Source organism: Pelophylax lessonae (assembly GCF_965119305.1).
Source record: "Pelophylax lessonae genome assembly, chromosome: 9".
Lineage (NCBI taxonomy): Eukaryota > Metazoa > Chordata > Amphibia > Anura > Ranidae > Pelophylax > Pelophylax lessonae.
The window spans coordinates 264,209,122-264,236,981 of NC_138776.1; the positions used below are offsets into that span (position 1 = coordinate 264,209,122).

The window sequence follows — 27,860 nt, forward strand, 5'->3', positions numbered from 1 at the left end:
GATCACTGCGCTGTTGTAAGTGCAATATTTTATACTTCGATAATAAAATATCTTACGTTTTTACACTATGGCGAATCTTTTGGTATGTTTTATGGGGAGTGTCACCCTTCGAAAGGTCGCCAAGTTGGATTCATGGTTGGAGGTATACAGAGGAGAGTCCTTATACTCCCTTGGAGATAAAGGCTTTAGTTGGGTTTTAACCCTAAGCGGTGTGGACCCATTAAGGGCTATATTTCTGGGAGTGTCACCCTTCGAAAGGCTGCCAAGCTGGATTCATGGTTAGAGGTATAAAGAGGAGAGTCCTTATATTCCTTTGGAGATAAAGGCCTTGGATTGGTTTAATCTCCCTAAGCGCTGTGGACCCACTGAGTTCTATATTTCTGGGAGTTTCACCCTGCATAAGGCTGCCAAGCTGGTCTAATGGTTGGAGGTATACAGAGGAGAGTCCTTTTATTCCTTTGGAAATAAAGGCCTTGGTTGGGTTTTAACCCTAAGCGCTGTAGACCCATTGAGGTCTATATTTCTGGGAGTGTCACCCTTCGAAAGGCTGCCAAGCTAAATTAATGGTTGGAGGTATACAGAGGAGAGTCCTTATATTCCTTTGGGGATAAAGGCTTTAGTTGGGTTTAATCTCCCTAAGTGCTGTGGACCGATTAAGGTCTATATTTCTAGGAGTGTCACCCTTTGAAAGGCTGCCAAGCTCGATTAATGGCACTCTTCTATTAGACCCCAAATCTCTCCTCTGGCCTCCCATGCAGCCGATCAGACAACATCCATTATGACAGCATGGGCCATGACTAGTCCTCTTTATGGAGAGATGTGAGGTCCATTAGACCCCAAATCTCTCCTCTAGCCTCCCATGCAGCCGATCAGACAATATCCTTTGTGACTGCATGGGCTGTGATAGGTCCTCTTTAGGGAGAGATGTGGGGTCTATTAGACCCCACATCTCTCCTCTGGTGTCCCATGCAGTTGCTCAGACAACATCCCTTATGACAGCATGGGCCGTGACAGGTCCTCTTTATGGAGAGATCTGGGGTCTATTAGACCCCAGATCTCTCCTCTGGCCTCCCATACAGCTGATCAGACAACATCCCTTGTGACAGCATGGGCTGTGACAGGTCCTCTTTATGGAGTGATTTGGGGTCTATTAGACCCCATATCTCTCCTCTGGCCTCCTATGCAGCCAATCAGACAACATCCCTTATGAAAGCATGGTCTGTGACAGGTCCTCTTTATGCCCCTTCCCTCTCTCTCTTCCTGCCCTCTCTCTCTGTGTCTTCCCCCATCTCTCTTTCTCCCTGCCCCTTCCTTCTCTCTCTCCCTGCCCTCCCTTCTCTCTCTCTATCCCTCCCCTCCTCTCTCTCCCTGCCTCTCTCTCTGTCTTCCCCCCTCTCTCTGTCCCTACCCCCTCTCTCCCTGCCCCTTCCCTCTCTCTCTCCCTGCCATCTCTTCTCTCTCTCTGTCCCTCCCCTCCTCTCTCTCTCCCTGCTCTCTCTCCTCTTTCTCTGTACCTACCCCTCATTCCCTCCCCCTTCCCTCTCTCCTCTCTCTCTGTCCCTGCCCCTTCCCTCTCTCCCTGCTCTCTCTCCTCTTTCTCTGTACTTCCCCCCTCACTCCCTCCCCCTTCCCTCTCTCCTCTCTCTCTGTCCCTGCCCCTTCCCTCTCTCTATCCATCCCCCGCTCTCTCTCTCTCCCTGCCTCCCCTCTTCCTGCCCCTTCACTCTCTCTCTTCCTGCCCTCTCTTCTCTCTATCTGTCCCTCCCCTCCTCTCCCTGCCCCTTCCCTCTCTCTCTTCCTGCCCTCTCTTCTCTCTCTCTCTCTCTCTCTCTCTCTCTGTCCCTTCCCTCCTCTCTCTGCCCCTTCCCTCTCTCTCTCTCCCTGCCCTCTCTCTATCCCTCCTCCCTCTTTCTCTCTCTGCCCCCCCGCTCTCCCTGCCCCTTCCCTCTCTCTCTCTCCCTGCCCCCCCCCCCATCTTTGTCCTTGCCCCCCTCTCTCCACCTGCCAGCACTGGAAATAGCTTTACCCCAGTCTGTTTATTAAACCCTTTCCTTCCCATCATCCACCTACAGATGTAATGTATAATATTATATCAGAATGCGTTTATTAACTTTATCTACTTAAAGGGATATTAAACCCTAAAGCAAACAATTATTATATTGCAGTTTACTAATTCTTAGATGAGGTAGTTTTCTTTTTTAGGTTTTCTTTATTTTATTTTCACCTGGTGATCCTGCTCGTAAGTCTGGTGTTTTTCAAACAAACGATCTGTCTTGGAGACTGCTGCCTAAAGGTGTCTCTGTTGCTCCTTCATCCAGAGTGGAGGCGCTCTAATACTGGAGGGGGTGCTACTGACCAGTTCACCAGGGGAAAAACAGAAAATAAAAAGCCAAATGCAGCCACCCCATCTATGTATTGGTAAGCTGTAAATTGTATTCCTCTCCATTTACAGCCGATTCAGTGGCAGGGCCAGGGGGTGGACCCTGGGGAATGTTGGTGGTCAGACCGGGGGGGCCCAGTTCGTAAGTTGTTTAAGGGGCCCCAAATTTTCTGATGGCTGCCCTGGTTGCAAGCATGACTCCCACAGGCAGAGGCATGATGGGACTTGTAGTTCCGCAACAGCTGGAGGGCCGCCAGTTTGAGACCCCTGTTGTAGGGTATAATCTGTGTGTGTAATCATCGATGTAACCTGATAAAAGAATGGACCCCGAGGAAGCCGGCAGAATGATGGAACGTAACGTAAGACTGCAGTATTTATAGTCAACACAAGGTGGTGATCTCCTGTATTGTCAGTGGAACGCAACAACAGGAAGTGATGTCAAGTGCAGACAGGAAGTGATGTCAGAGTATAAATAGGAAGTTCTGGGTGAAAGGTGAGACGGGAGGAAGTAGAGAGAAGACATTGCTGGAACTGGCAGCAGAGGAGGTATAAGATCTTATTTTCTATTTACACCCAGTAACCCCCTCCCGTCATGTTCTGTCCTGTTCATCCCATAGTCACTGTGACGTCTTTTATCTCCAGCAGATGATAATACGAGGGGAGGCCAATAAGTTCTTCTTACCCTCATCATGTTCTAGATGTGCTAGGGATCTGAAATATTTCATATTTTTAGGTGGATATCTTAGTAATATGCATGCCAATTTTTGTTTTTGTAGGTCGTACTGAATTATAGTTAGAACCAAGAGAAATTGAGTAGGTTTCCCAGGTTACTGACACCTTTCCAAAAACAGCAACGAGTGGAATGTGCACAAACGTGTACCACAAAGATGAGGAGGACTTTTCTAAACAGATTAGTGACCATGGATGAAAGCTGGGTATATCTATATGATCCCGGGTATATCTATATGAGCTAGCTCGCTGGCGTAGCTGGTAGAATAATGGGCTTGCAAACGAAAGGCTGTGAGTTTGAATCCTCAGGCCAGCGGGTGAATAATATTAATTATATGATCCTGAGACTAAAGAAACAAGTAAAACATTGAAACCTGCTTCATCACCCGCCCCCAAAAAAGGCTGCAACATCCAGCAAGGTCACGTTGTCAGCTGGTATTCCTACAAATCTGCATACTTCTATGCCAGTGGTTCTCAACCAGGGTTCTGTGGAATTCTATGGGTTCCTTGAGCAATGAGCAATTTCTGCCTCTCAGATAAGTTCCCACTGACACCATTGATCTTGTTAGCTATCTGGAAGAAGGTAACTCTTCCCATACTTCTACGCCAGTGGTTCTCAACTAGGGTTCCTACAGAGATTGCTATGGGTTCCTTGAACAATGGGCAATTTCTGCTTCTCAGAGATGTTCCCACTGACACCATTGATCTTTTTAGCTATCTGGAAGAAGGTAACTCTTCCCAATGTCCACAAATGTAAGGAGCATTCATCCCACCGACCATCACACGAATATATCATGAGTTGTAAATATAGTCATTTTTAGCAGGGGTTTGCCTGAGGCCTGAAAATTATTTCAAGGGTTCCTCCACGTTGAAGAGGTTTAGAAAGGCTGTTCTACGCAGATGGTATTGAAGGTCTGTTCCACAGATGTGAGAAGTGTGTAACCATAGGAGGTGGATATGTAGAGAAGGAAGAGTTAGTGGACTAAACTTCAGATCCCTAGAGCAGTGTTTCTCAACCAGGGTTCCATGGAAGCCTAGGGTTCCTCCAGAGGTTGCTAGGGGTTCCTTGAACAATGGGCAGTTTCTGACTCTCAGATACGTTTCCCCTGACACCATTGATCTTTTTGGCTATCTGGAAGAAGGTAACTCTTCCCATACTTCTACGCCAGTGGTTTTCAACCAGGGTTCCGTGGAAGTGTAGGGTTCCTCCAGAGGTTGCTAGGGGTTCCTTGAGCAATGAGCAATTTCTGCCTCTCAGATAAGTTCCCACTGACACCATTGATCTTTTTAGCTATCTGGAAGAAGGTAACTCTTCCCAATGTCCACAAGTGTAAGAAGCATTCATCCCACCGACCATCACACTACTATATCATGAGTTGTAAATATAGTCATTTTTAGCAGGGGTTTCTCTGAGACCTGAAAATTATTTCAAGGGTTCCTCCACGTTGAAAACGTTGAGAAAGGCTGTTCTACACAGATGGTATTAAAGGTCTGTTCCACAGATGTGAGAAGTGTGTAACCATAGGAGGTGGATATGTGGAGAAGGAAGAGTTAGTGGACTAAATTTCAGATCCCTAGAGCACCTGGATCTTGGTGAGGTTAAGAACTTATTGGCCTCCCCTCTTACATATAAATGGGTTAAATAAAAGATACACCTAAATATGGAGCCATAAATTCCACTATATGGACGTACAATATCTACAAACATGGAAATTCTTACTACCTTAATAATATATATTAATAAAAATGTGGAAAGACCTTCCATAGGACCCCACGTACACAGATATGAGAATGATTAGAAGTATTTTCAGCGAATGTGACTTTCACCGAAGATTTACCGGTGGTGTATCAATCTCTGCTTAAACACATTTACAATTTTGGGCATCTTGGTTTTTTGTTTTAGTATTTTTGCTAACACTCAAGGTTTTAGTGCCGGTTCACACTAGGTCGCTCCGACTTCGGCGCGACTTGCACAGACTTCATATAAGGAATGTCTATGCAAGTCGCTCCGAGGTCACCCCGAAGTAGTACAGGACCCTTTTTCTAAGTCGGAGCGACTTGTGTCACTCCTATCAGAACGGGTCCTGTAGCACTGCATGGACCGCGACGAACCGCGACTTGTCAGGCTGACAAGTCACGGTAGTGTGAATGGACATGAAATGCTGAATAAATTTGGTATTTATTCACACGACACAGTTATAAGCTTCCTTCACATTTACAGAGAGGGATTAATATTAATCTCTACTAGTCTGTGAGTCCTAATGATCAGTGAGGCCGCTATATACTATCCATCTACAGAGATCTTGTATGGATCACATGATCCCATCAGTGAGGATGGAGGAGGACCGGAGTCACATGACCGAAAGGATACTAAACCTCACCCTGGAGATCATCTACCTGCTGACCGGAGAGGTGAGGAGGATTCTGGGAGGTCACATGACATCACTCTTATCTCTATTAATAGAACACAGACCTGACCGGAGAGGTGAGGAGGATTCTGGGAGGTCACATGACATCACTCTTATCCCTATTAATAATGGACACACCTGACTGTAGAGGTGAGGAGGATTCTGGGAGGTCACATGACATCACTCTTATCTCTATTAATAAAACACAGACCTGACCGGAGAGGTGAGGAGGATTCTGGGAGGTCACATGACATCACTCTTATCTCTATTATTAAAACACAGACCTGACCGGAGGGGTGAGGAGGATTCTGGGAGGTCACATGACATCACTCTTATCTCTATTAATAAAACAGACCTGAGCAGAGAGGTGAGGAGGATTCTGGGAGGTCACATGATATCACTCTTATCCCTATTAATAATGGACACACCTGACTGTAGAGGTGAGGAGGATTCTGGGAGGTCACATGACATCACTCTTATCTCTATTAATAAAACACAGACCTGACCGGAGAGGTGAGGAGGATTCTGGGAGGTCACATGACATCACTCTTATCTTTATTATTAAAACACAGACCTGACCGGAGAGGTGAGGAGGATTCTGGGAGGGTAACATAACGTTGTTGCTTCTTACAAACAGAAATGCCCTTCAACGGAGTCAAGTGACCATTTAACCATCATAGTGCCTCCACCTCATTCAATGAAACCCAAAAGAGACAGTGTGAAGAAGATTCTAGAAGTCACCAAGAAGATGATGGAGCTGCTGACAGGAGAGGTGAGCGGTGCTGGGAATTCTGGGACATTATCCAGTAACAGACAAGGGATGTGTCTGGATGGTGACTGTATCATTGTGTGTGTCAGGTTCCTATAAGGTGTCAGGATGTCACTGTCTATTTCTCCATGGAGGAGTGGGAGTATTTAGAAGGACACAAGGATCTCTACAAGGACGTCATGATGGAGAATCAGCCGCCCCTCACATCACCGGGTAAGAGGAGACTTTATTGTAAAGGAGAGAGCAGTACGGAGGATCCACCTAGATCCCCCATCATCTGATAAACACATAGAAACAATGTATTCAGTCAGTGTGTGTGTTTCCTACAGATGGATCCAGTAATGGGAACCCACCAGAGAGATGTCCCCGTCCTCTGTATTCCCGGGATTCCACACAGGAAGGTCACACCATCCCTCACCATCATCAGGTAGACCTTAAACTACGAGAGGATATTCTTTTATGTAATCTCTTGTTCCTATTTGAGAATGTGTTCTGTCATCTTTGGGGTTCAGGGTGAAGAACGGAAAGCCATCAAAGTTGAAGTTAAAGAGGAAGAAGAAGAGAGATTGGTGAGTGGAGATCGGCAGTCTATGGAGGAGACAGGTCCTCTGTATTCTCGGGATTCCACCCAGGAAGATCTCACCTATAAAGAGAATGATCAGGTAGATGGGACTGGGGAAAACGAACTTGAAAATAGTTCTACGAGAGGACATTCTTCTATGTCATTTCTTATTCCTTTCCTATTATCTTGGGGTTTAGGGTGAGGAGCTGAAAGACGTCAAAGTTGAGGTTAAAGAGGAAGAAGAAGAGAGGTTGGTGAGTGGAGATCAGCAGTCTATGGAGGAGGCGGAGATGATTATGGAAAGTAAACAGGAGGAATCTTCTCTACATATGGACACAAGTAAGAATTAAATACTAGATATAAAAACAGTTCACATTTTTTTTTTTATTTCTATGAGTATAAAGTATATATATTTACATTCGTAGATGGGTCGAAAAAAGGACGTACATTATATTACCAAAAGTATTGGAACGCCTGCCAAAATCATTTGGTGGAGGGGGGATTATGGTGTGGGGTTGTTTTTCAGGGGTTGGGCTTGGCCCCTTATGCCTCGTACAGACGCAACGATTATCGGCCGACCGATCGGCCGTCTTTTGTCCAGTGTTGTTGTGTTGGTTGGAAAGTGCCTAGACTGCACACAAATTTTCTCGGCCAACAAAAATCTACTTCAGAAGTGATGTCATGTGCTGGTTTCCTTTCCATGTGTTTTTTCTTCTCTGAGATTTTTGTCTGCCGAAATCTGTACTGACTGACGGAAAATCGGCCGCTGTGTTGACGGCCAACAAAAATTTTATAGCCTGCACACCAGATTTTTTTCGGCCGAAAAGTCGGAGTCGGTTGTCGGAAGCATCATACTAAGAAGCCGAAACGGACGTTGGCCGAAAATTCACGGCCAATTATCGACGCGTGTGTACGGGGCTTTAGTTCCAGTGAAGGGAACTCTTAAGGCGTCAGCACACCAAGACATTTTGGACAATTTCATGCTCCCAACTTTGTGGGAAGAGCTTGGGGATGGCCCCTTCCTGTTCCAACATGACTGCACACCAGTGGACGAAGGAAGGTCTACAAAGACATGGATGAGCGAGTTTGGGGTGGAGGAACTTGACTGGCCTGCCCAGCGTCCTGACCACAACCCAATAGGACACCTTTGGGAAGAATTAGAGCGCCAGGCCTTCTCATCCTGACCTCACAAATTCGCTTCTGGAAGAATGGTCAAACATTCCCATAGACACTCCTAAACCTTGTGGACGGCCTTCCCAGAAGAGTTGAAGCTGCTATAGCTGCAAAGGGTGGGCCAACTTAATATTGAACCCTACGGACTAAGACTGGGATGCCATTAAAGTTCATGTGCGTGTAAAGGTCGGCGTCCCAATACTTTTGGTAATAGTGTATATCAGGCTTTCAGCCCAAAGGGAAAACAGTAGACACAATCCTTAACCTTCAGCGGCTCCCAATGATCTCATATACAGTTTGACCCAATTTGCTGGACCAACATTTACAGTATGACTTCTAATTGCAAGACTATAAAAATATTTTTAATCTTTATTTAAAATTGGTTTTCTTACAGATGGACATTTCCTTCTGAATCCCTCGGAGGGAGATTCTATTTCACCTCCAGATTTCAAGGCAGAAGATGATGACATCACACAATGTTCTCCAGGAGAAGATCCCATTACTCCAACCACAGATCACCGACCTTACCATCTGGAGGGGCCAATGGATCCTTCTAATCCTGAGGAATCTTCTGATAAATCTCATACTACGACCTCAGATGACCATCTACGATCAATGGATCCTTCTAATCCTGAGGAATCTCCTGATATATCCCATACTATGACCTCAAATGTCCATCTAAGATCAATGGATCCTTCTAATCCCGAGGAATCATCTGATAAACCCCATACTATGACCTCAGATGTCCATCTAAGATCAATGGATCCTTCTAATCCTGAGGAATCTTCTGATAAATTCCATACTACGAACTTCGATGTCCATCTAAGACCAATGGATCCTTCTAATCCCGAGGAATCATCTGATAAACCCCATACTACGACCTCAGATGACCATCTACGATCAATGGATCCTTCTAATCCCGAGGAATCTTCTGATAAACCCCATACTATGACTTTTGATGTCCATCTAAGATCAATGGATCCTTCTAATCCCGAGGAATCATCTGATAAACCCCATACAATGACTTCAGATGACCATCTACGATCAATGGATCCTTCTAATCCCGAGGAATCATCTGATAAACCCCATACTACGACCTCAGATGACCATCTACGATCAATGGATCCTTCTAATCCCGAGGAATCTTCTGATAAACCCCATACTATGACTTCAGATGTCCATCTAAGGTCTTACAGTGTGGAGAGATCAACAGATCCATCCAATCCCAAGGAATCTTCTGTATGTGTTGAAGGCCACACCTTAGAGCCTTCGTTGTCCCCTTCAGATTGCGAAAGATCTCACAATGAAAGCAAACCACAACCTAAACAGCAGAGCTGTCCGACTGGTGGGTATCTTTTTTCATGCTCAGAGTGCGGAAAAGGTTTCAGGAAGATAGAACAACTTCAAAAACACCAGAAACTTCACACCGGGGAGCGTCCTTTTTCATGTTCAGAGTGCGGGAAATGTTTCGCTGACAAAGGAACACTTAACAGACACCAGAGAATTCATACGGGTGAGCTTCCTTTTTCATGTTCAGAGTGCGGGAAATGTTTTGCTGACAATGCAACACTTAACAGACACCGGAGAATTCATACGGGTGAGCTTCCTTTTTCATGTTCAGAGTGCGGGAAACGTTTTATTCAGAAAGGGGACCTTCTTATACACCAGAGAATTCACACGTGCGAGTATCCTTTTTCATGCTCAGAGTGCGGGAAATCTTTCATTTCACGAAACAGCCTTCTCAGGCACCAGAGAATTCATACCGGTGTGTATCCTTACTCGTGTTCAGAGTGCGGGAAATGTTGCGATCACAAAGGAGAGCTTGATAAACACCAGAGAATCCACACTGGTGAGCGTCCGTTTCCATGTTCAGAGTGTGGGAAATGTTTTATTAGGATGCAACACCTTATTACACATCAGAGAAAACACACGGGCGAGCGTCCTTTTTGTTGTTCAGAGTGCGGGAAGTGTTTTGCTGACAAAACTGCACATCGTTTGCACCAGAGAGGTCACTTGGATGAGCTTCCTTTTTTATGTACAGAGTGCGGGAAACGTTTCATTGATAAAGGAAAACTTCTCATACACCAGAGAATTCACACGGGGGAACGTCCTTTTTCATGTTCAGAGTGCGGGAAAGATTTCATTGATAAAGCAAAGCTTCTCAAGCACCAGAGAATTCACACGGGGGAGCGTCCTTTTTCATGTTCAGAGTGCGGGAAAAGTTACACTGATAAAGGAAAGCTTCTCAGACACCAGGGAAACCACTTGGATGAGCTTCCTTTTTCATGTACAGAGTGCGGGAAATGTTTCAGCGATAAAGGAAAGCTTCTCAGACACCAGAGAATTCACACGGGTGAGCGTCCTTTTTCATGTTCCGAGTGCGGGAAATGTTTCTCTAGGCTAGACCACCTTCTTAAACACCAGAAAAGTCACACAAACCAGTCTCCCTTTTCATGCTCAGAGTGCGGGAAACGTTTCACCGAGAAAGGAAACCTTCTCAGACACCAGATGACACACAGGGACGAGCGCCCTTTTCCATGTCCGGAGTGCGGGAGACGTTTCGCTGCGAAAGGAAATCTTCTTAGACACCAGAGGACGCACACGGACGAGCGCCCCTTTCCATGTTTGGAGTGCGGGAAATGTTTCACCCAGAGGCAATACCTTCTTATACACCAGAGAAGCCACACGGGCGAGCGTCGTTACTCGTGTTCAGCGTGCGGGAAAGGCTTCATTCAGCTGCAGCACCTTTACGCGCACCAGAGAACTCACAAGGGCGAGCGCCCTTTCTCGTGCGCAGAGTGCGGGAAGTGTTTCACCGAAAAGGGAACCCTTCTGAAGCACCAGAAAACTCACACGGGCGAACGCCCTTTCTCGTGTTCAGAGTGCGGGAAAAGCTTTGCAAGCCAAAGAAGTGTGCTCAGACACCAGAGAGTTCACATCAAGTGATGCTTCTTATAACTGTATAATGGCCGCTTGCTGACCACGTTTGAATCAGTCCCTGTACCCCTTCTTTTCTGGGTACAGGGACCCTTCTCCCCTGGGGACAGGGACCCCATCTCTCCTGGGGACAGGGACCCCATCTCCCCTGGGGACAGGGACCCCTTCTCCCCTGGGGACAGGGACTCTATCTTTCCTGGGGACAGGGACCCCATCTCCCCTGGGGACAGGGATCCCTTCTCCCCTGGGGACAGGGACTCTATCTTTCCTGGGGGCACGGACCCCATCTCCCCTGGGGACAGGGACCCCTTCTCCCCTGGGGACAGGGACCCCATCTCCCCTGGGGAAAGGGACCCCTTCTCCCCTGGGGACAGGGACTCTATCTTTCCTGGGGACAGGGACCCCATCTCCCCTGGGGACAGGGATCCCTTCTCCCCTGGGGACAGGGACTCTATCTTTCCTGGGGGCACGGACCCCATCTCCCCTGGGGACAGGGACCCCTTCTCCCCTTGGGACAGGGACCCCTTCTCCCCTGGGGACAGGGACCCCTTCTTACCTTAAGGCTTCTCCGTGGCTATCTCCCACCAGGAACTCTTTGCCTACAGGGAGTCCCGGGGGACCTACTGCTGCCCGACGGGGATGATGAGACCCCTGAGGTGGTGAAACTCACACAAATCAATTTTTTTTTATCATTTTAGGCCGATTTGTATTCTGCTAAACCTTTTTGGGTAAAAAAAAAATTGCAATAAGCGTATTTTGATTGGTTTGCACAAAAGTTATCGCATCTACAAACTACGGGAAAGATTTATGTCATTTTTTTTTTTTTTTACTAGTGATCTGCTATTTTTAGCGGGACTGCGACATTGCGGCGGACAGACCGGACCCCTAACTCAAAGTCGGAACTGGTTACTAAAATTTTTGAATCCCACCACTGGGTATAATATTTGGACCCTTTTTATATTTGTTCTTAATATTTTGATATGTATGTTCCACCTGCGTTGTGGACCCTATTCTTGATGTCATTCTTTGCCTAAAATTTGTGTCCTCTTTGGAAAAAAAAAACTTTCAATAAATATATTGAAACGGAAAATAAAGAATCTAAATCATTTTTTTTTTCACAATATTTTTTTTCACAATTTTTTTTTTCACAATTTTTTTTTTTACATGCTGTCACCAGTGCAGTACAGCGTCACTATATAACTGGTACGGCGGTGATCAGGGACACTGACTGGTGACAGTATGTTAAAGAACATTTTTCAAACATTTTTTTTTTTTAATTTTTATTTATTTATTTCCTATTATTTTTTTTATTTTTTTTTGTAAATTTTATTTACATTTTTTACTATGAGTGAGTGAGATGAGTGGGTGATCATAGGGGTGATCAGAGATTTTTTTTCTTTACACTTTGTTTTTATTTATTTTATTATATAGATATATATATATATATATATATATCTATATATATATATATATACATATACACATATACACATATATATATATAAGGGAATGCCAAGGCATACCTCAGTTTTGATGTCCAATGTAATAAAAAATTCCCCAAACTGAGGTATGCCTTGGCATTCCCTTTTTATATATATATAATAAAATAAATAATAAAGTGTAAAGAAAAAAATCTCTGATCACCCCTATGATCACCCACTCATCCCACTAACTCTTAGTAAAAAATGTAAATAAAATTTACAAAAAAATAAATAAATAAATAATAGGAAATAAATAAATAAAAATATTTTATTCTATATATATATATATATATATATATATATATATATATATATATATAAAAGGGAATGCCAAGGCATACCTCAGTTATGATGTCCAATGTAATAAAATTCCCCAAACTACCTTGGCATTCCCTTTTCTATATATATATATATATATATATATATATATATATATATATATATATATATATATATATATATATATATATATATATATATATATATATACAGTATATATATAATAAAATAAATAATAAAGTGTAAAGAAAAAAATCTCTGATCACCCCTATGATCACCCACTCATCTCACTAACTCTTAGTAAAAAATGTAAATAAAATTTACAAAAAAATAAATAAATAAATAATAGGAAATAAATAAATAAAAATATTTTATTCTATATATATATATATATATATATGAAAGGGAATGCCAAGGCATACCTCAGTTATGATGTCCAATGTAATAAAATTCCCCAAACTACCTTGGCATTCCCTTTTCTATATATATATATATATATATATATATATATATATATATATATATATATATATATATACAGTATATATATAATAAAATAAATAATAAAGTGTAAAGAAAAAAATCTCTGATCACCCCTATGATCACCCACTCATCTCACTAACTCTTAGTAAAAAATGTAAATAAAATTTACAAAAAAATAAATAAATAATAGGAAATAAATAAATAAAAATATATTTTTTTCTATCTATATATATATATATATATATATATATACATATATATATATAAAAGGGAATGCCAAGGCATACCTCAGTTATGATGTCCAATGTAATAAAATTCCCCAAACTGCCTTGGCATTCCCTTTTCTATATATATATATATATATATATATATATATATATATATATATATATATATATATATATATATATGTATATTTATATACAGTATATATATATATATAATTAAATAAATAATAAAGTGTAAAGAAAAAAATCTTTGATCACCCCTATGATCACCCACTCATCCCACTAACTCTTAGTAAAAAATGTAAATAAAATTTAAAAAATAAATAAATAAATAATAGGAAATAAATAAATAAAAAGAAAGAAATTGATATATATATATATATATATATATATATATATATATAATGGTGTTCTTAGGGTTATAGTCAGCATTTTTGTTCCTCCAAACACGGTGAGTCCCCCTCCTCAAGAAGGCACATGTACAGTCATGCCAATGAACATCTATATGATTCAGAGAAGGTTTCGGGAGAAGGTGCTGTGGTCAGATGAGACCAAAATTGAGCTCTTTGACATGAACTCAACTCGCCGAGTTTGGAGGAAGAAAATTCCTGACTATGACCCTAAGAACACCATCCCTACAGTCACCATCCCTACAGTCCAGCACGGAGGTGGAAATATGATGCTTTGGGGCTGTTTCTCTGCTAAGGTACAGGCTGACTTTGCCGCGTTGAGGGGCCAATGGACGGTGTCATGTATGGTAAAATCTTGGATGAGAACCTTCTTCCTTCAGCCAGAACACTGAAGATGGGTCATGGATGGGTCTTCCAGCATGACAGCGCCCCCATCATACCGCCAAGGCAACAATAGAGTGGCTCAAGAAGAAGCACATTAAGGTCATGGAGTGGCCTAGCCAGTCTCCAGACCTTAATCCTATAGACAATTTATGGAGGGAGCTGAAACTTCGAGTTGCCAGCCAACAGCTGAGAAACCTTAAGGATTTAGAGAAGATTCGTAAAGAAGAGTGGACCAAAATCCCTCCTGAGATGTGAGCAAACCTGGCCACCAACTACAAGAAACGTCTGACCTCTGTGGATTTCTCCACCAAGCACTAAGTCATGTTTTGCTTGGGGATCAACTACTTATTTTACTCACTGAACTGCAACTCAATATATAACATTTGTATCATGTGTTTTTACCCGGATTTTTGGTTGATATTCTTTTCTTTTATTTACAATACACCTATGATAAAAATTATACACCCTTCATTTCTTCGTAAGTGGGCAAACTTACAAAATCTGCAGGAGAGCAAATCATTATTTTCCCTACTGTAGTTACTTTCTGTCCGTAAGGACGTAAAAATTGGTGGCTGTGGGGAAAAAGCCACCAGAGGACATAGTAAACGCCAAAAGAGATTGGGTGTGCTAACTTCTAAGTTCCACCTATCCTCTCCTACTACATTCATTCCTGGTGGTAGACTCCTTCGGCAAGAAAAATGAAAGTTCCCATCTGTGGTATAAATCTGTTCTGTAATCAGCTGGTCAGGGCTGAGGACTCAGATCTGGGCTCTACTCTATACACTGAGCACTTACCAGAAACAAGTCTGGAATCCCCGGAGAGAAGAGGAAGTTCCATCTCTTCGAAATAACCAGAAGATGGAACATCCATGAAATAGAGTAGGGGGTCTTCAAACTACGGCCCTCAAGTTGTTCAATTCCCATCATGTCTGGGAACGTCAGAGTTTTACAACGCCTCATGGGATGTGTAGTTCCGCAACAGCTGGAGGGCCGTAGTTTGAGGATCCCTGAAATAGAGGAACCCTACAAGAATCATTTACGCTGATGTCACATATGTACGACTAAGAAGAGACATGGCAGACAATAAATGAAGGACCACTGGGTTTATTGGTCCTCAGGGCACACTAACAGGCCATATTTTAGGTATTACCTTGGGGAGATACAGACTAGAATACTGCAATCACTGAGCAGCAAATGATACCCCCTGTGATGTATTTCAGTTTTCTTGCAAACCTGGCCTGTTAGTGTATCCTGAGGACCAGAGTTGAGAAACACTGATGTAACCTATTGGAAGAATGGACCACAGACATAGGGCAAAATGATGGAACGTAACGTAGACTGCAGTATTTATACTCAACACAAGGTGGTGATCTCCCGTATTGTCCGTGGAACGCAACAACAGGAAATGATGTCAGGTACAGACAGGAAGTTCCAGGTGAAAGGTGAGTCGGGAGGAAGTAGAGAGGAGACATTGCTGGAACTGGCAGTGGAGGAGGTAATAAGATATTATTTTATATTTACACCCAGTAACCCCTCCACCCCCCCCCCCCGTCATGTTCCGCCCTCTTCCTCCATAGTCAATGTGACGTCTTTTATCTCCAGCAGATGATGATACATATAAAACATATATATATATGTTGTCTAAATATAGAACCATTTATCCAACTGTCCATCCAGAGCCTCTGGTTTATAGACCGGATACATCCTAAATATAGAACCATTTATCCAACTGTCCATCCAGAGCCTCTGGTTTATAGACCAGATACATCCTAAATATGGAACCATTTATCCAACTGTCCATCCAGAGCCTCTGGTTTATAGACTGGATACATCCTAAATATAGAACCACTAGGGAGGAACTAAGCAGAAATTATGATAGATGTAAGTAGGAACTATGGGTGACCTAAGTAGGAACTATGGAGGAACTAAGCAGGAATTATGAAGGGACTATAGAGGAACTAAGCAGACATTATTCATCCCAGTACAGTCCAGATAATTCTCTGTTTATTGTCCGTCAACAGAGGAGCGTCCCGTATAGATCAGGAGGAGGTGAGGAGGATTCTGGGGACATTTAGAAAGACACAAGGATCTCTACAAGGACGTCAAGATGGAGAATCAGCCGCCCCTCACATCACCGGGTAAGAGGAGACTTTATTGTAAAGGAGAGAGCAGTACGGAGGATCCACCTAGATCCCTCATCATCTGATAAACACATAGAAACAATGTATTCACTCAGTGTGTGTGTTTCCTACAGATGGATCCAGTAATGGGAACTCACCAGAGAGATGTCCCCGTCCTCTGTATTCCCGGGATTCCACACAGGAAGGTCACACCATCCCCCACCATCATCAGGTAGATGGGACTGAGCATGTAGACCTAAAATATAGTCTAAGCTATGTAATTCTTTTTATAAATGTTTTCTATAATCTTCGGCTTTTAGGGTGAAGAACGGAAAGCCATCAAAGTTGAAGTTAAAGAGGAAGAAGAAGAGAGATTGGTGAGTGGAGATCGGCAGTCTATGGAGGAGAGAGGTCCTCTGTATTCTCGGGATTCCACCCAGGAAGATCTCACCTATAAAGAGAATGATCAGGTAGATGGGGCTGGGGAAAACAAACTTGAAAATAGTTCTACGAGAGGACATTCTTCTATGCAATTTCTTATTCCTTTTCTATTATCTTGGGGTTTAGGGGGAGGAGCTGAAAGACATCAAAGTTGAGGTTAAAGAGGAAGAAGAAGAGAGGTTGGTGAGTGGAGATCAACGGTCTATGGAGGAGGAGGAGATGATTATGGAAAGTAAACAGGAGGAACCTTCTCTACATATGGACACAAGTAAGTAATAGACACTAAATGAAGAAACAGTTCATATTTTTAATTTACAACTATGAATATAAAAGTATATATATATTTACATTAGTAGATGGGCCGAAAAAAGATGTACAGTACGTCACTCCAAAGCAAAAACCTAATCAACGAGGGTTAGCAGGTGCATTAGCTGCAGGCCTGAAATAAGTCCATTAAAAGTCTCTTACAAGGTCCTTGAGAAAAGGAGTGTTAAATGGTGGTGTGGCAAAGATGGAAAGTCCACAGACTTAAGCCCCGTACACACGCTACGAATTTCCGCCTACCGGTCGTCCGTTTTTTGTGGCATGCTAGTCTGATGTGGAAAGTGAAGAGGTTATTTTCATACGAATTTTCCCGTACGACAGAATTCTACTTCAGAAGTGATGTCATGTGTTGGATTGCTTTGTATGTGTTCTTTCGTCTCTGGGCATGCCTAGTCTTGCTCTTAAGATTTTTTCCGTCGAAATCTGTACTAATGAGATGAAAATCGGACGTTGTATTGCGGACAACAAAAATTTTATAGCCTGCACATCAGGATTTTGTCAGCCGAAAAGTCGGAGTTGGCTGTTGAAAAGCACCATACTAACAATCCGAAAATCGGCAGATCGGTCGTCGGAGGAATTTTCCCTTTCCGAATTTCTTATTGTGTGTACGGGGCTTTAGGGCTGCCATCAAATGGGAACAAGCCAAGGTTCCAGTAGACCTCTAAGTGTAGACTGTAATACTTTAATGCACAATAACTATAGCAACTCACATGGAGTAGATGTAGATGAACATGGTAAGTGAAAGGACAGTCAGGTGAATCCTCCGGTTGACGTGTAGTCATCCCCTAGCACGGAAACGCCGTGTGGACTGCTCCTCGCTGGTAACCGTAGGGCCGGCTGTACAGTAGATGAAGACCCAAAACGAGGCTTGGATAGCAGAAGGCCTGGATCTTGCTGTGAAGAAGGAGCGCGGCTGCCATACTACTTGTAGCACGCACTGAAACGCGTCGCATCCCGGTGACGTCACCCAGCCACGCCGCCAGACCTTCTGCTATCCAAGCCTCTTTTTGGGTCTCCATCTACCGTACAGCCAGCCCTACGGTTACCAGTGGGGAGCAGTCAACACGGCGCTGCCGTGATTAGGGGATGACTACACATCAACCAGAGGATTCACCTGACTGTCCTTTCACCTACCATGTTCATCTACTCCATGTGAGTTGCTATTGTTGTTTTGCATCAAAGTATTACAGTCTACACTTTGAGTCACCTCTCTCTTTGTTCACAGGAAGTACAATCATCCTGCAGCAGATCCAAAGGATCTCCTGAATGTAAAATATTTTTAATTTTTATTTAAAAATGTGTTTTTTTTAACAGATGGACGCTTTGATCTGAAAACCTCGGAGGGAGATCCAATTTTATCTCCATATTTCAAGGCAGAAGATGATGACATCACACAACGTTCTCCAGGAGAAGATCCCATTACTCCAACCACAGATCACCGACCTTACCATCTGGAGGGGTCAATGGACCCTTCTAATCCTGAGGAATCTTCTGATCATTCCCATACTATGACTTCAGATGTCCATCTAAGATCAATGGATCCTTCTAATCCTGAGAAATCTTCTGATCATTCCCATACTACGACTTCAGATGTCCATCTAAGATCAATGGATCCTTCTAATCCTGAGGAACCTTCTGATCATTTCCATGTTACGACTTTGGATATCCAACTAAGATTTCACAATGCGAATCAATCAACACATCCATCCAATCCCAAGGCTTCTTTACGTGATGGAGGCCACACAGGAGAGAGCTCTTTGTCATCTTTAGAATGTCAGAAATCTCACCCTAACAACAGAGCACCACCTAAACAGCGGAGAGGTCACATGGGCGAGCGTCCTTTCAAATGCTCAGAGTGCGGGAAAAGTTTTACTGACAAAGCGACACTTCGTAGACACCAGAGAAGTCACACGGGTGAGCGTCCGTTCTCGTGTTCAGAGTGCGGGAAATGTTTCACTGACAAAGGAACACTTCAGGGACACCAGAGAATTCACACAGGGGAGCGTCCTTTTTCTTGTTCAGAGTGCGGGAAATGTTTCCCCTACCAAAGAAGCCTTCTGTTACACCAGAAAACTCACACCGGCAGGCTTCCTTTTTCTTGTACGGAGTGCGGGAAATATTTCATTACGAAACAATACCTTCGTATACACCAGGGAATCCACACAGGCGAGCATTCTTTCTCATGTTCTGAGTGCGGGAAATTTTTCACAATGAAGCAAAACCTTCTTAAGCACCAGAGAATCCACACAGGCGAGCGCCCTTTTCCTTGTTCAGAGTGCGGGAAAAGTTTCCTTACGAAAGAATATCTGATTATACACCAGAGAATCCACACGGGCGAGCGTCCTTTCTCATGTTCCGAGTGTGGGAAATGTTTCATTAAGAAGCAAGACCTTCTTAAACACCAGAAAAGTCACACGGGCGAGCGTCCTTTTCCTTGTTCAGAGTGCGGGAAATGTTTCACAACGAAAAGATACCTCATTCAGCATCAGAGGACTCACACGGGCGAGCGTCCTTTTCCGTGCTCGGAGTGCGGGAAATGTTTTATTTCGAAGCAGAAGCTTATTGTACACCGGACAATTCACACCGCTGAGCGTTCTTTTTCATGTTCGGAGTGCGGGAAATGTTTCACTACAAAAAGATACCTTGTTCAACACCAGAGAATTCACACGGGTGAGCGTCCTTTTTCATGTTCAGAGTGCGGGAAATGTTTCACGCAGAAGATAAGCCTTCTTAGACACCAGAAGTGTCACCTAGGTGAGCACATTTCCCATGTCCAGAGTGCTGGAAATGTTTTACAGTCCTAGGAAATCGAAATTAGGCTTCAGAGACGAACTGATGCTGTGGACAACTGTAGGGTGGCATTAGATATCTAGGATAAGGGTCTGGTGCATGAAGAGAATCCCTGGCCATGCAAATAAAGGAGTCTTTAGGTTTTGGACCCACCAATACATAATTACCAATAAAAGTAATACATTCTTACCGACGATTCACACTAAATGTGATTTTGATTTGATTCAGTTTTATTGTCTGGGGGTCCCCCATTAACATCTATATTAGATATCTAGGATAAGGGTCTGGTGCATGAAGAGAATCCCTGGCCATGCAAATAAAGGAGTCTTTGGGTTTTGGTTCCACCAATACATAATTACCAATAAAAGTAATACATTCTTACCGACGATTCACACTAAATGTGATTTTGATTTGATTCAGTTTTATTGTCTGGGGGTCCCCCATTAACATCTATATTAGATATCTAGGATAAGGGTCTGGTGCATGAAGAGAATCCCTGGCCATGCAAATAAAGGAGTCTTTAGGTTTTGGTCCCACCAATACATAATTACCAATAAAAGTAATACATTCTTACCGACGATTCACACTAAATGTGATTTTGATTTGATTCAGTTTTATTGTCTGGGGGTCCCCCATTAACATCTATATTAGATATCTAGGATAAGGGTCTGGTGCATGAAGAGAATCCCTGGCCATGCAAATAAAGGAGTCTTTGGGTTTTGGTTCCACCAATACATAATTACCAATAAAAGTAATACATTCTTACTCCGATTCACACTAAATGCGATTTTGATTTGATTCAGTTTTATTGTCTTGGGGTCCCCCATTAACATCTATATTAGATATCTAGGATAAGGGTCTGGTGCATGAAGAGAATCCCTGGCCATGCATATAAAGGAGTGTTTAGGTTTTGGTTCCACCAATACATAATTACCAATAAAAGTAATACATTCTTACCGACGATTCACACTAAATGTGATTTTGATTTGATTCAGTTTTATTGTCTTGGGGTCCCCCATTAACATCTATATTAGATATCTAGCATAAGGGTCTGGTGCAGGAAGAGAATCCCTGTCCATGCAAATAAAGGAGTCTTAGGGTTTTGGTACCACCAATACATAATTATCAATGGCCATGCAAATAAAGGAGTCTTTGGGTTTTGGTACCACCAATACATAATTATCAATGGCCATGCAAATAAAGGAGTCTTTGGGTTTTGGTTCCACCAATACATAATTACCAATAAAAGTAATACATTCTTACTCTGATACACACTAAATGCGATTTTGATCTGATTCAGTTTTATTGTCTGGGGGTACCCCATTAACATCTATATTAGATATCTAGGATAAGGGTCTGGTGCATGAAGAGAATCCCTGACCATGCAAATAAAGGAGTCTTTAGGTTTTGATCCCACCAATACATAATTACCAATAAAAGTAATACATTCTTACTCCGATTCACACTAAATGCGATTTTGATTTGATTCAGTTTTATTGTCTTGGGGTCCCCCATTAACATCTATATTAGATATCTAGGATAAGGGTCTGGTGCAGGAAGAGAATCCCTGGCCATGCAAATAAAGGAGTCTTTGGGTTTTGGTACCACCAATACATAATTATCAATGGCCATGCAAATAAAGGAGTCTTTGGGTTTTGGTACCACCAATACATAATTATCAATGGCCATGCAAATAAAGGAATCTTTGGGTTTTGGTTCCACCAATACATAATTACCAATAAAAGTAATACATTCTTACTCCGATTCACACTAAATGTGATTTTGATTTGATTCAGTTTTATTGTCTGTTAATCTTTTTTTTTTTTTTTTGAAAATAAACAAAAAAGCTCTTCACTTCACGATATTCTGTTCTGAGTCCTTTATTTTTGTTACGGAAGGATCATAATACTTATTATGAAGTTTAGGAATGGGGGGTGGGGAGGTCATAATCAAAATGAACGAGGTTAAAAAGCAAGTGATTGGTTGCTAGGATATAGGGCGGTACTAACAACCAAACCCTATCTTGCAACACCAATCCAGACATGCTGTGCCTCCCTCCGATCTTCGGTCTGTGTAAGGCAAGACAGTGAGGGAGGGGGCGAAGTTACAGGGGGTGGGGACACTAGTGTGTCTATGGCTGAAAAGGAGATGATGAATGTGTGTGCTGAGGACAGTGATATGGGGGGGCTGAGGACATTGAAGTGGGAGGAGCCTGAGGACTGTAATATGGGGGGCTGATGACATTAAAGTTGGAAGAGACTGAGGATTGTGATGGGGGCTGGTAAAATTAAAGTGGGGGGGGCTGAGGATTGTAATGTGGGGGGGGGCAGAGGACATTAAAGTGGGGGGAGCTGAGGATTGTGATGGGGGGCTGGCAACATTAAAGTGGGGGGCTGAGGAATGTAATGTGGGGGGGCAGAGAACATTAAAGTGGGGGGGCTGAGGATTGTGATGTGGGGGGGCTAAGAACATTAAAGTGGGGGGGGGGCTAAGATCTGTGATGTGGGGAGTCTAAGAACTGTAATGTGGGGGGCAGAGGACATTAAAGTGGGGGGGGAGCTGAGGATTGTGATGGGGGCTGGTAACATTAAAGTGGGGGGGGGGCTGAGGATTGTAATGTGGGGGGCAAGGGACATTAAAGTAGGGGAAGCTGAGAATTGTGATGTGGGGGGGGGGGCTAAGGACAACAAAGTGGGGGGGCTGAGGACTGTGATGTGGGATGACAAAGGACATTAAAGTGGGGGGCTGAGAACTGTGATGTGGGGAAGCTGAAGACTGGAATGTGGTGGGCTGAGCACATCAAAGTGGGGGGGGGGGTTGAGGACTGCGATGTAGAGCGCTGAGGACATCAAAGTGGTGGGCTGAGGACTGTGATGTAGTGGGCTGAGGACATCAAAGTAGGGGGCTGAGGACATGATGTGGTGGGCTAAAGTCATCAAAGTGGGTCTGATTGGATCTATACTGGTATAGATTGGGTAATGTGTTAGGATCTATACTGGTATGGACTGGGTACTGTGTTAGGATCTATACTGGTATGGACTGGGTAATGTGTTAGGATCTATACTGGTATGGACTGGGTAATGTGTTAGGATCTATACTGGTATGGACTGGGTACTGTGTTAGGATCTATACTGGTATGGACTGGGTATTGTGTTAGGATCTATACTGGTATGGACTGGGTAATGTGTTAGGATCTATACTGGTATGGGCTGGGTAATGTGTTAGGATCTATACTGGTATGGACTGGGTACTGTGTTAGGATCTATACTGGTATGGACTGGGTATTGTGTTAGGATCTATACTGGTATGGACTGGGTATTGTGTTAGGATCTATACTGGTATGGACTGGGTAATGAGTTAGGATCTATACTGGTATGGACTGGGTAATGTGTTAGGGTCTATACTGGTATGGACTGGGTAATGTGTTAGGATTTATACTGGTATGGACTGGGTAATGTGTTAGGATCTATACTGGTATGGACTGGGTAATGTGTTAGGATCTATACTGGTATGTACTGGGTAATGTATTAGGATCTATACTGGTATGGACTGGGTAATATGTTAGGATCTATACTGGTATGGACTGGGTAATGTGTTAGGATCTATACTGGTATGTACTGGGTAATATGTTAGGATCTATACTGGTGTGGACTGGGTAATGCGTTAGGATCTATACTGGTATGGACTGGGAAATGTGTTAGGATCTATACTGGTATGGACTGGGTAATGTGTTAGGATCTATACTGGTATGGACTGGGTAATGTGTTAGGATCTATACTGGTATGGACTGGGTAATGTATTAGGATCTATACTGGTATGGACTGGGTAATATGTTAGGATCTATACTGGTATGGACTGGGTAATGTGTTAGGAAGGAAAGGATGCCACATGGTTTGATGGAAATGAAAATTATCACCCTACAGAGGGCTGAACTCAAAGACACCCCGAAAATCAAAGTGAGAAAATGATGCAGCAGGCGAGTCCATTTTGGTGAAATGTCATTGCAGCAACTCAGAATGGTCCTCAGTAGTGTGTATGGCCCCCACGTGCTTGTATGCATGCCTGACAACGTCGGGGCATGCTCCTAATGAGATGACGGATGGTGTCCTGGGGTATTTCCTCCCAGATCTGGACCAGGACATCACTGAGCTCCTGAACAGACTGAGGTGCAACCTGGCGGCATCGGATGGACCGAAACAGAATGTCCCAGAGGTGTTCTATTGGATTCAGGTCAGGCGAGTGTGGGGGCCATTCAATGGTATCAATTCCTTCATCCTCCAGGAACTGGCTGCATACTCTCACCACATGAGGCCGGGCATTGTTGTGCACCAGGAGGAGCCAAGGACTCACTGCACCAGGGTAGGGTCTGACAATGGGTCCAAGGATTTCTTCCCGATACCTAATGGCAGTCAGGGTGCCATTGTCTAGAGTGTGTTGGGGTGGGGAATATTGGAGGCAGAGGTGTGCTTTTTTGTCAGCAGTACATTATTTTTTCATCACATATTTACTGGTATTACGTGTTTTTTTTTTTTTTGCTTTTTGTTAATCACGTATGTTTTTCTTTAGCCCCATAATTACAGATCTCTTATATATGTTTGAATAAAGCTAAAGCTGGGTATATTGGTAATCAAATAAGGGATTGTCAAAAATTCTAAAAATTAATATAATTATTAACAGACCACCAGGCAGAGGAAAAAAAAAGATGAAACGTTGTTACATGTAGCAAGCAATGAGTTAGAAGTAACAAATAATTGTAAATGTTATTGTTGAAATTGTTTAATTAAAATTCCAATAAAAATTTAAAAGTAAAAAAAAAAAAAAGAAGAAACGTAACGTAGACCGCAGTACTCGTATTCAACACAAGGAGGTGATCTTGTGTGTATCGTCGGTGGAACGCAAAGACAGGAAGTGATGTCAGGTACAAACAGGAAGTGATGTCAGAGTATAAACAGGAAACTCCGGGTGAAAGGTGAGTTGGGAGGAAGCAGCGAAGAAACCTTGCTGGACAACACAAAGGAGGTAATAAGATATTTTTAATAGTTCTCTCAATTTACGCAGTGCTTTACATATATATTGTACATTCACATCGGTCCCTGCCCTCCAGGAGCTTACAATCTAAGGTCCCTAACTCGCATTTATACGTACTCAGGCCAATTGATATGTGTCTTTGGAGTTTGGGAGGAAACCGGAGTAACTGGAGAAAGCCGGCACAGATAGTACATACAAACTCCAGGCAGATAGCCCCGTGGTTGGGATTTGAACTGACCATCCTGGCGCTGCTAGGCAAAATGCTAACTTTATATATACACTCAGTAACCCCTCGTCATGTCCATCCTCTTCCTCCATAATCACTGTGACGTCTCTTATCTCCAATAGATGATAATGTGTATAAAATATGTACATATAATTGATGTTTCTATACTTCTAGTCCAGATACATCTTAAATATAGAACTATTTATCCAATTGTCCATCCAGAGCCTCTGATTATAGACCGGATACATCCTAAATATAGAACCATTTATCCAACTGTCCATCCAGAGCCTCTGGTTTATAGACCCGATACATCCTAAATATAGAACCATTTATCCAACTGTTCATCAAGAGCCTCTGGTTTATAGACCGGATACATCCTAAATATAGAACCATTTATCCAACTGTCCATCCAGAGCCTCTGGTTTATAGACCGGATACATCCTAAATATAGAACCATTTATCCAACTGTCCATCCAGAGCCTCTGGTTTATAGACCGGATACATCCTAAATATAGAGCAATTTATCCAACTGTCCATCCAGAGCCTCTGGTTTATAGACCAGATACATCCTAAATATAGAACCATTTATCCAACTGTCCATCCAGAGCCTCTGGTTTATAGACCGGATACATCCTAAATATAGAACCATTTATCCAACTGTCCATCCAGAGCCTCTGGTTTATAGACCGGATATATCCTAAATATAGAACCATTTATCCAAATCACATGGCCACATAGATAAGGGCCGCCGTCAAGTGAGTGAAAAGATATTACAGAAATTCTAGATGAATGCTCTGCACACTGCTATACACTATTATATATTTATATTTTTCGTTAATTTTAGAAGCCGATAAACTGCATCAAAATAATCCCTCTCTGGCCAGTCCCAACTCTACTCAAAATACAAATAGATATTTGCTTACTGCAAACTTTAATGGATATATAGTGCCAATATGGGGCAGAGGGATACAGCTGGAGGGTATTAAGCCTGACCAGAGAGGTGAGGAGGATTCTGGGAGGTCACATGACATCACTCATATCTCTATTAATAAAACACAGACCTGACCGGAGAGGTGAGGAGGATTCTGGGAGGTCACATGACATCACTCTTATCTCTATTAATAAAACACAGACCTGATGGTGGAGTCAAGGAGGATTCTGGGAATGTACTTAGTGATAATTTAATTCTGAACAGGATTATTGAAGTAGTAAAGAGGAAATCTGGACATTTGAAAAACAGCTACCGATTCCATGATCCATCTTTAGAAGGGATCTCTACAAGGACGTCATGATGGAGAATCAGCCGCCCCTCACATCACCGGGTAAGAGGAGACTTTATTGTAAAGGAGAGAGCAGTACGGAGGATCCACCTAGATCCCCCATCATCTGATAAACACATAGAAACAATGTATTCAGTCAGTGTGTGTGTTTCCTACAGATGGATCCAGTAATGAGAACCCACCAGAGAGATGTCCCCGTCCTCTTTATTCCCGGGATTCCGCACGGGAAGGTCACACCATCCCTCACCATCATCAGGTAGATGAGGAACAATCACTGATAGTATCATTAGGATCTGTACATTATCTGCATTGTATAGTTCATAACATTTTTATTATATATTCAGAGTGGAAACCTGAGAGATTCTAAAGTTGAGGTTAAAGAAGAGATAAAAGAGGAGGATGATGAGGATGGGGTGAAGGAGGAATCGGAGTTTCCAAAGGGACACAAAGATCTGCACCAGGACACCATGGTGGAGTCATCCACCTACAGGAACCCACCAGAGAGATGTCCCCGTCCTCTGTATTCCCGGGATTCCACACAGGAAGGTCACACCATCCCTCACCATCATCAGGTAGATAATGGACAATCATTTGTAGTTATTATTTATATACAAGCATGTTTGTTACATTGAAAGTTTTTTTTTTAATATTCAGAGTGGAAACCTTGGAGATCATACTGATGTTAAAGAATATAAAGAGGAGGATGAGGAGTATGAAGTAAAGGAGGAGTTTTCAGAAGGACACAAGGATAATATGGAGCCACCTAATACCAGTAACCCACCAGAGAGATGTCCCCGTCCTCTGTATTCCCGGGATTCCACACAGGAAGGTCACACCATCCCTCACCATCATCAGGTAGGTGGAGTTGGAGCATCTACGACTTGAAAATGATTTCAAACTCTATGAGATAATCACCTCTGAAGTGTCCGGGTATTAGTGCTCATGCTTTGAGGATGTTCATTGTTATCATTTTGTGGTTTTAGGGCGAAGAACCAATTCATATAAAAGTTGAGGTGAAGAAGGAAGAAGAGGAGACGTATGAGATGGGTGATCAGCAGTGTATGAAGGAGGATGAGGTTATGGATACCATTAAAGTAGAGGATCCTTCTCTGTATATCAGCCCAGGTAAGTATAGTTACTACCCAAGTGCTGGCTTAACAGGACTCCCTTCCTGGAAATCTAATCAGTAACCTAATCAAAGTAATTGGGAGCAGAAGAACTACTACACCCAGCATATAACATTAACCAGAAGTATATAGATGGACACCATTATAGACATAATACAAGCTTTATATAAGATCAGATTAATAACAGTACATACATCTAGTGTACGAACAGATATCAGCAAAGGGCCCGATAGGAGTCCTGGTGAAATTGTGTTCATACTGTATACCTGGGTATATATAGTTATTAATATAGATGCCTCAAG

The 27,860-nt window shown here is 42.8% G+C and overlaps 2 protein-coding genes across 3 annotated transcripts in view; one reads left to right on the forward strand and one right to left on the reverse strand.

Moving 5' to 3' along the window:
• The window catches only part of LOC309562677 (uncharacterized protein), a 420,285-nt gene that overhangs the window by 67,928 nt on the left and 324,497 nt on the right, over window positions 1-27,860 (reverse strand). The window lies entirely within an intron of this gene.
• The window catches only part of LOC309564435 (uncharacterized protein), a gene marked incomplete at its 5' end in the record, with an annotated part of 253,943 nt that continues 228,783 nt past the window's right edge, over window positions 2,701-27,860 (forward strand). The window contains 5 exon segments of the mRNA XM_082269065.1: window positions 2,701-2,739; window positions 6,799-6,948; window positions 8,445-8,693; window positions 8,802-10,952; window positions 18,928-19,850. Coding sequence (XP_082125191.1) covers window positions 2,701-2,739; window positions 6,799-6,948; window positions 8,445-8,693; window positions 8,802-10,952; window positions 18,928-19,850 — 3,512 coding nt within the window.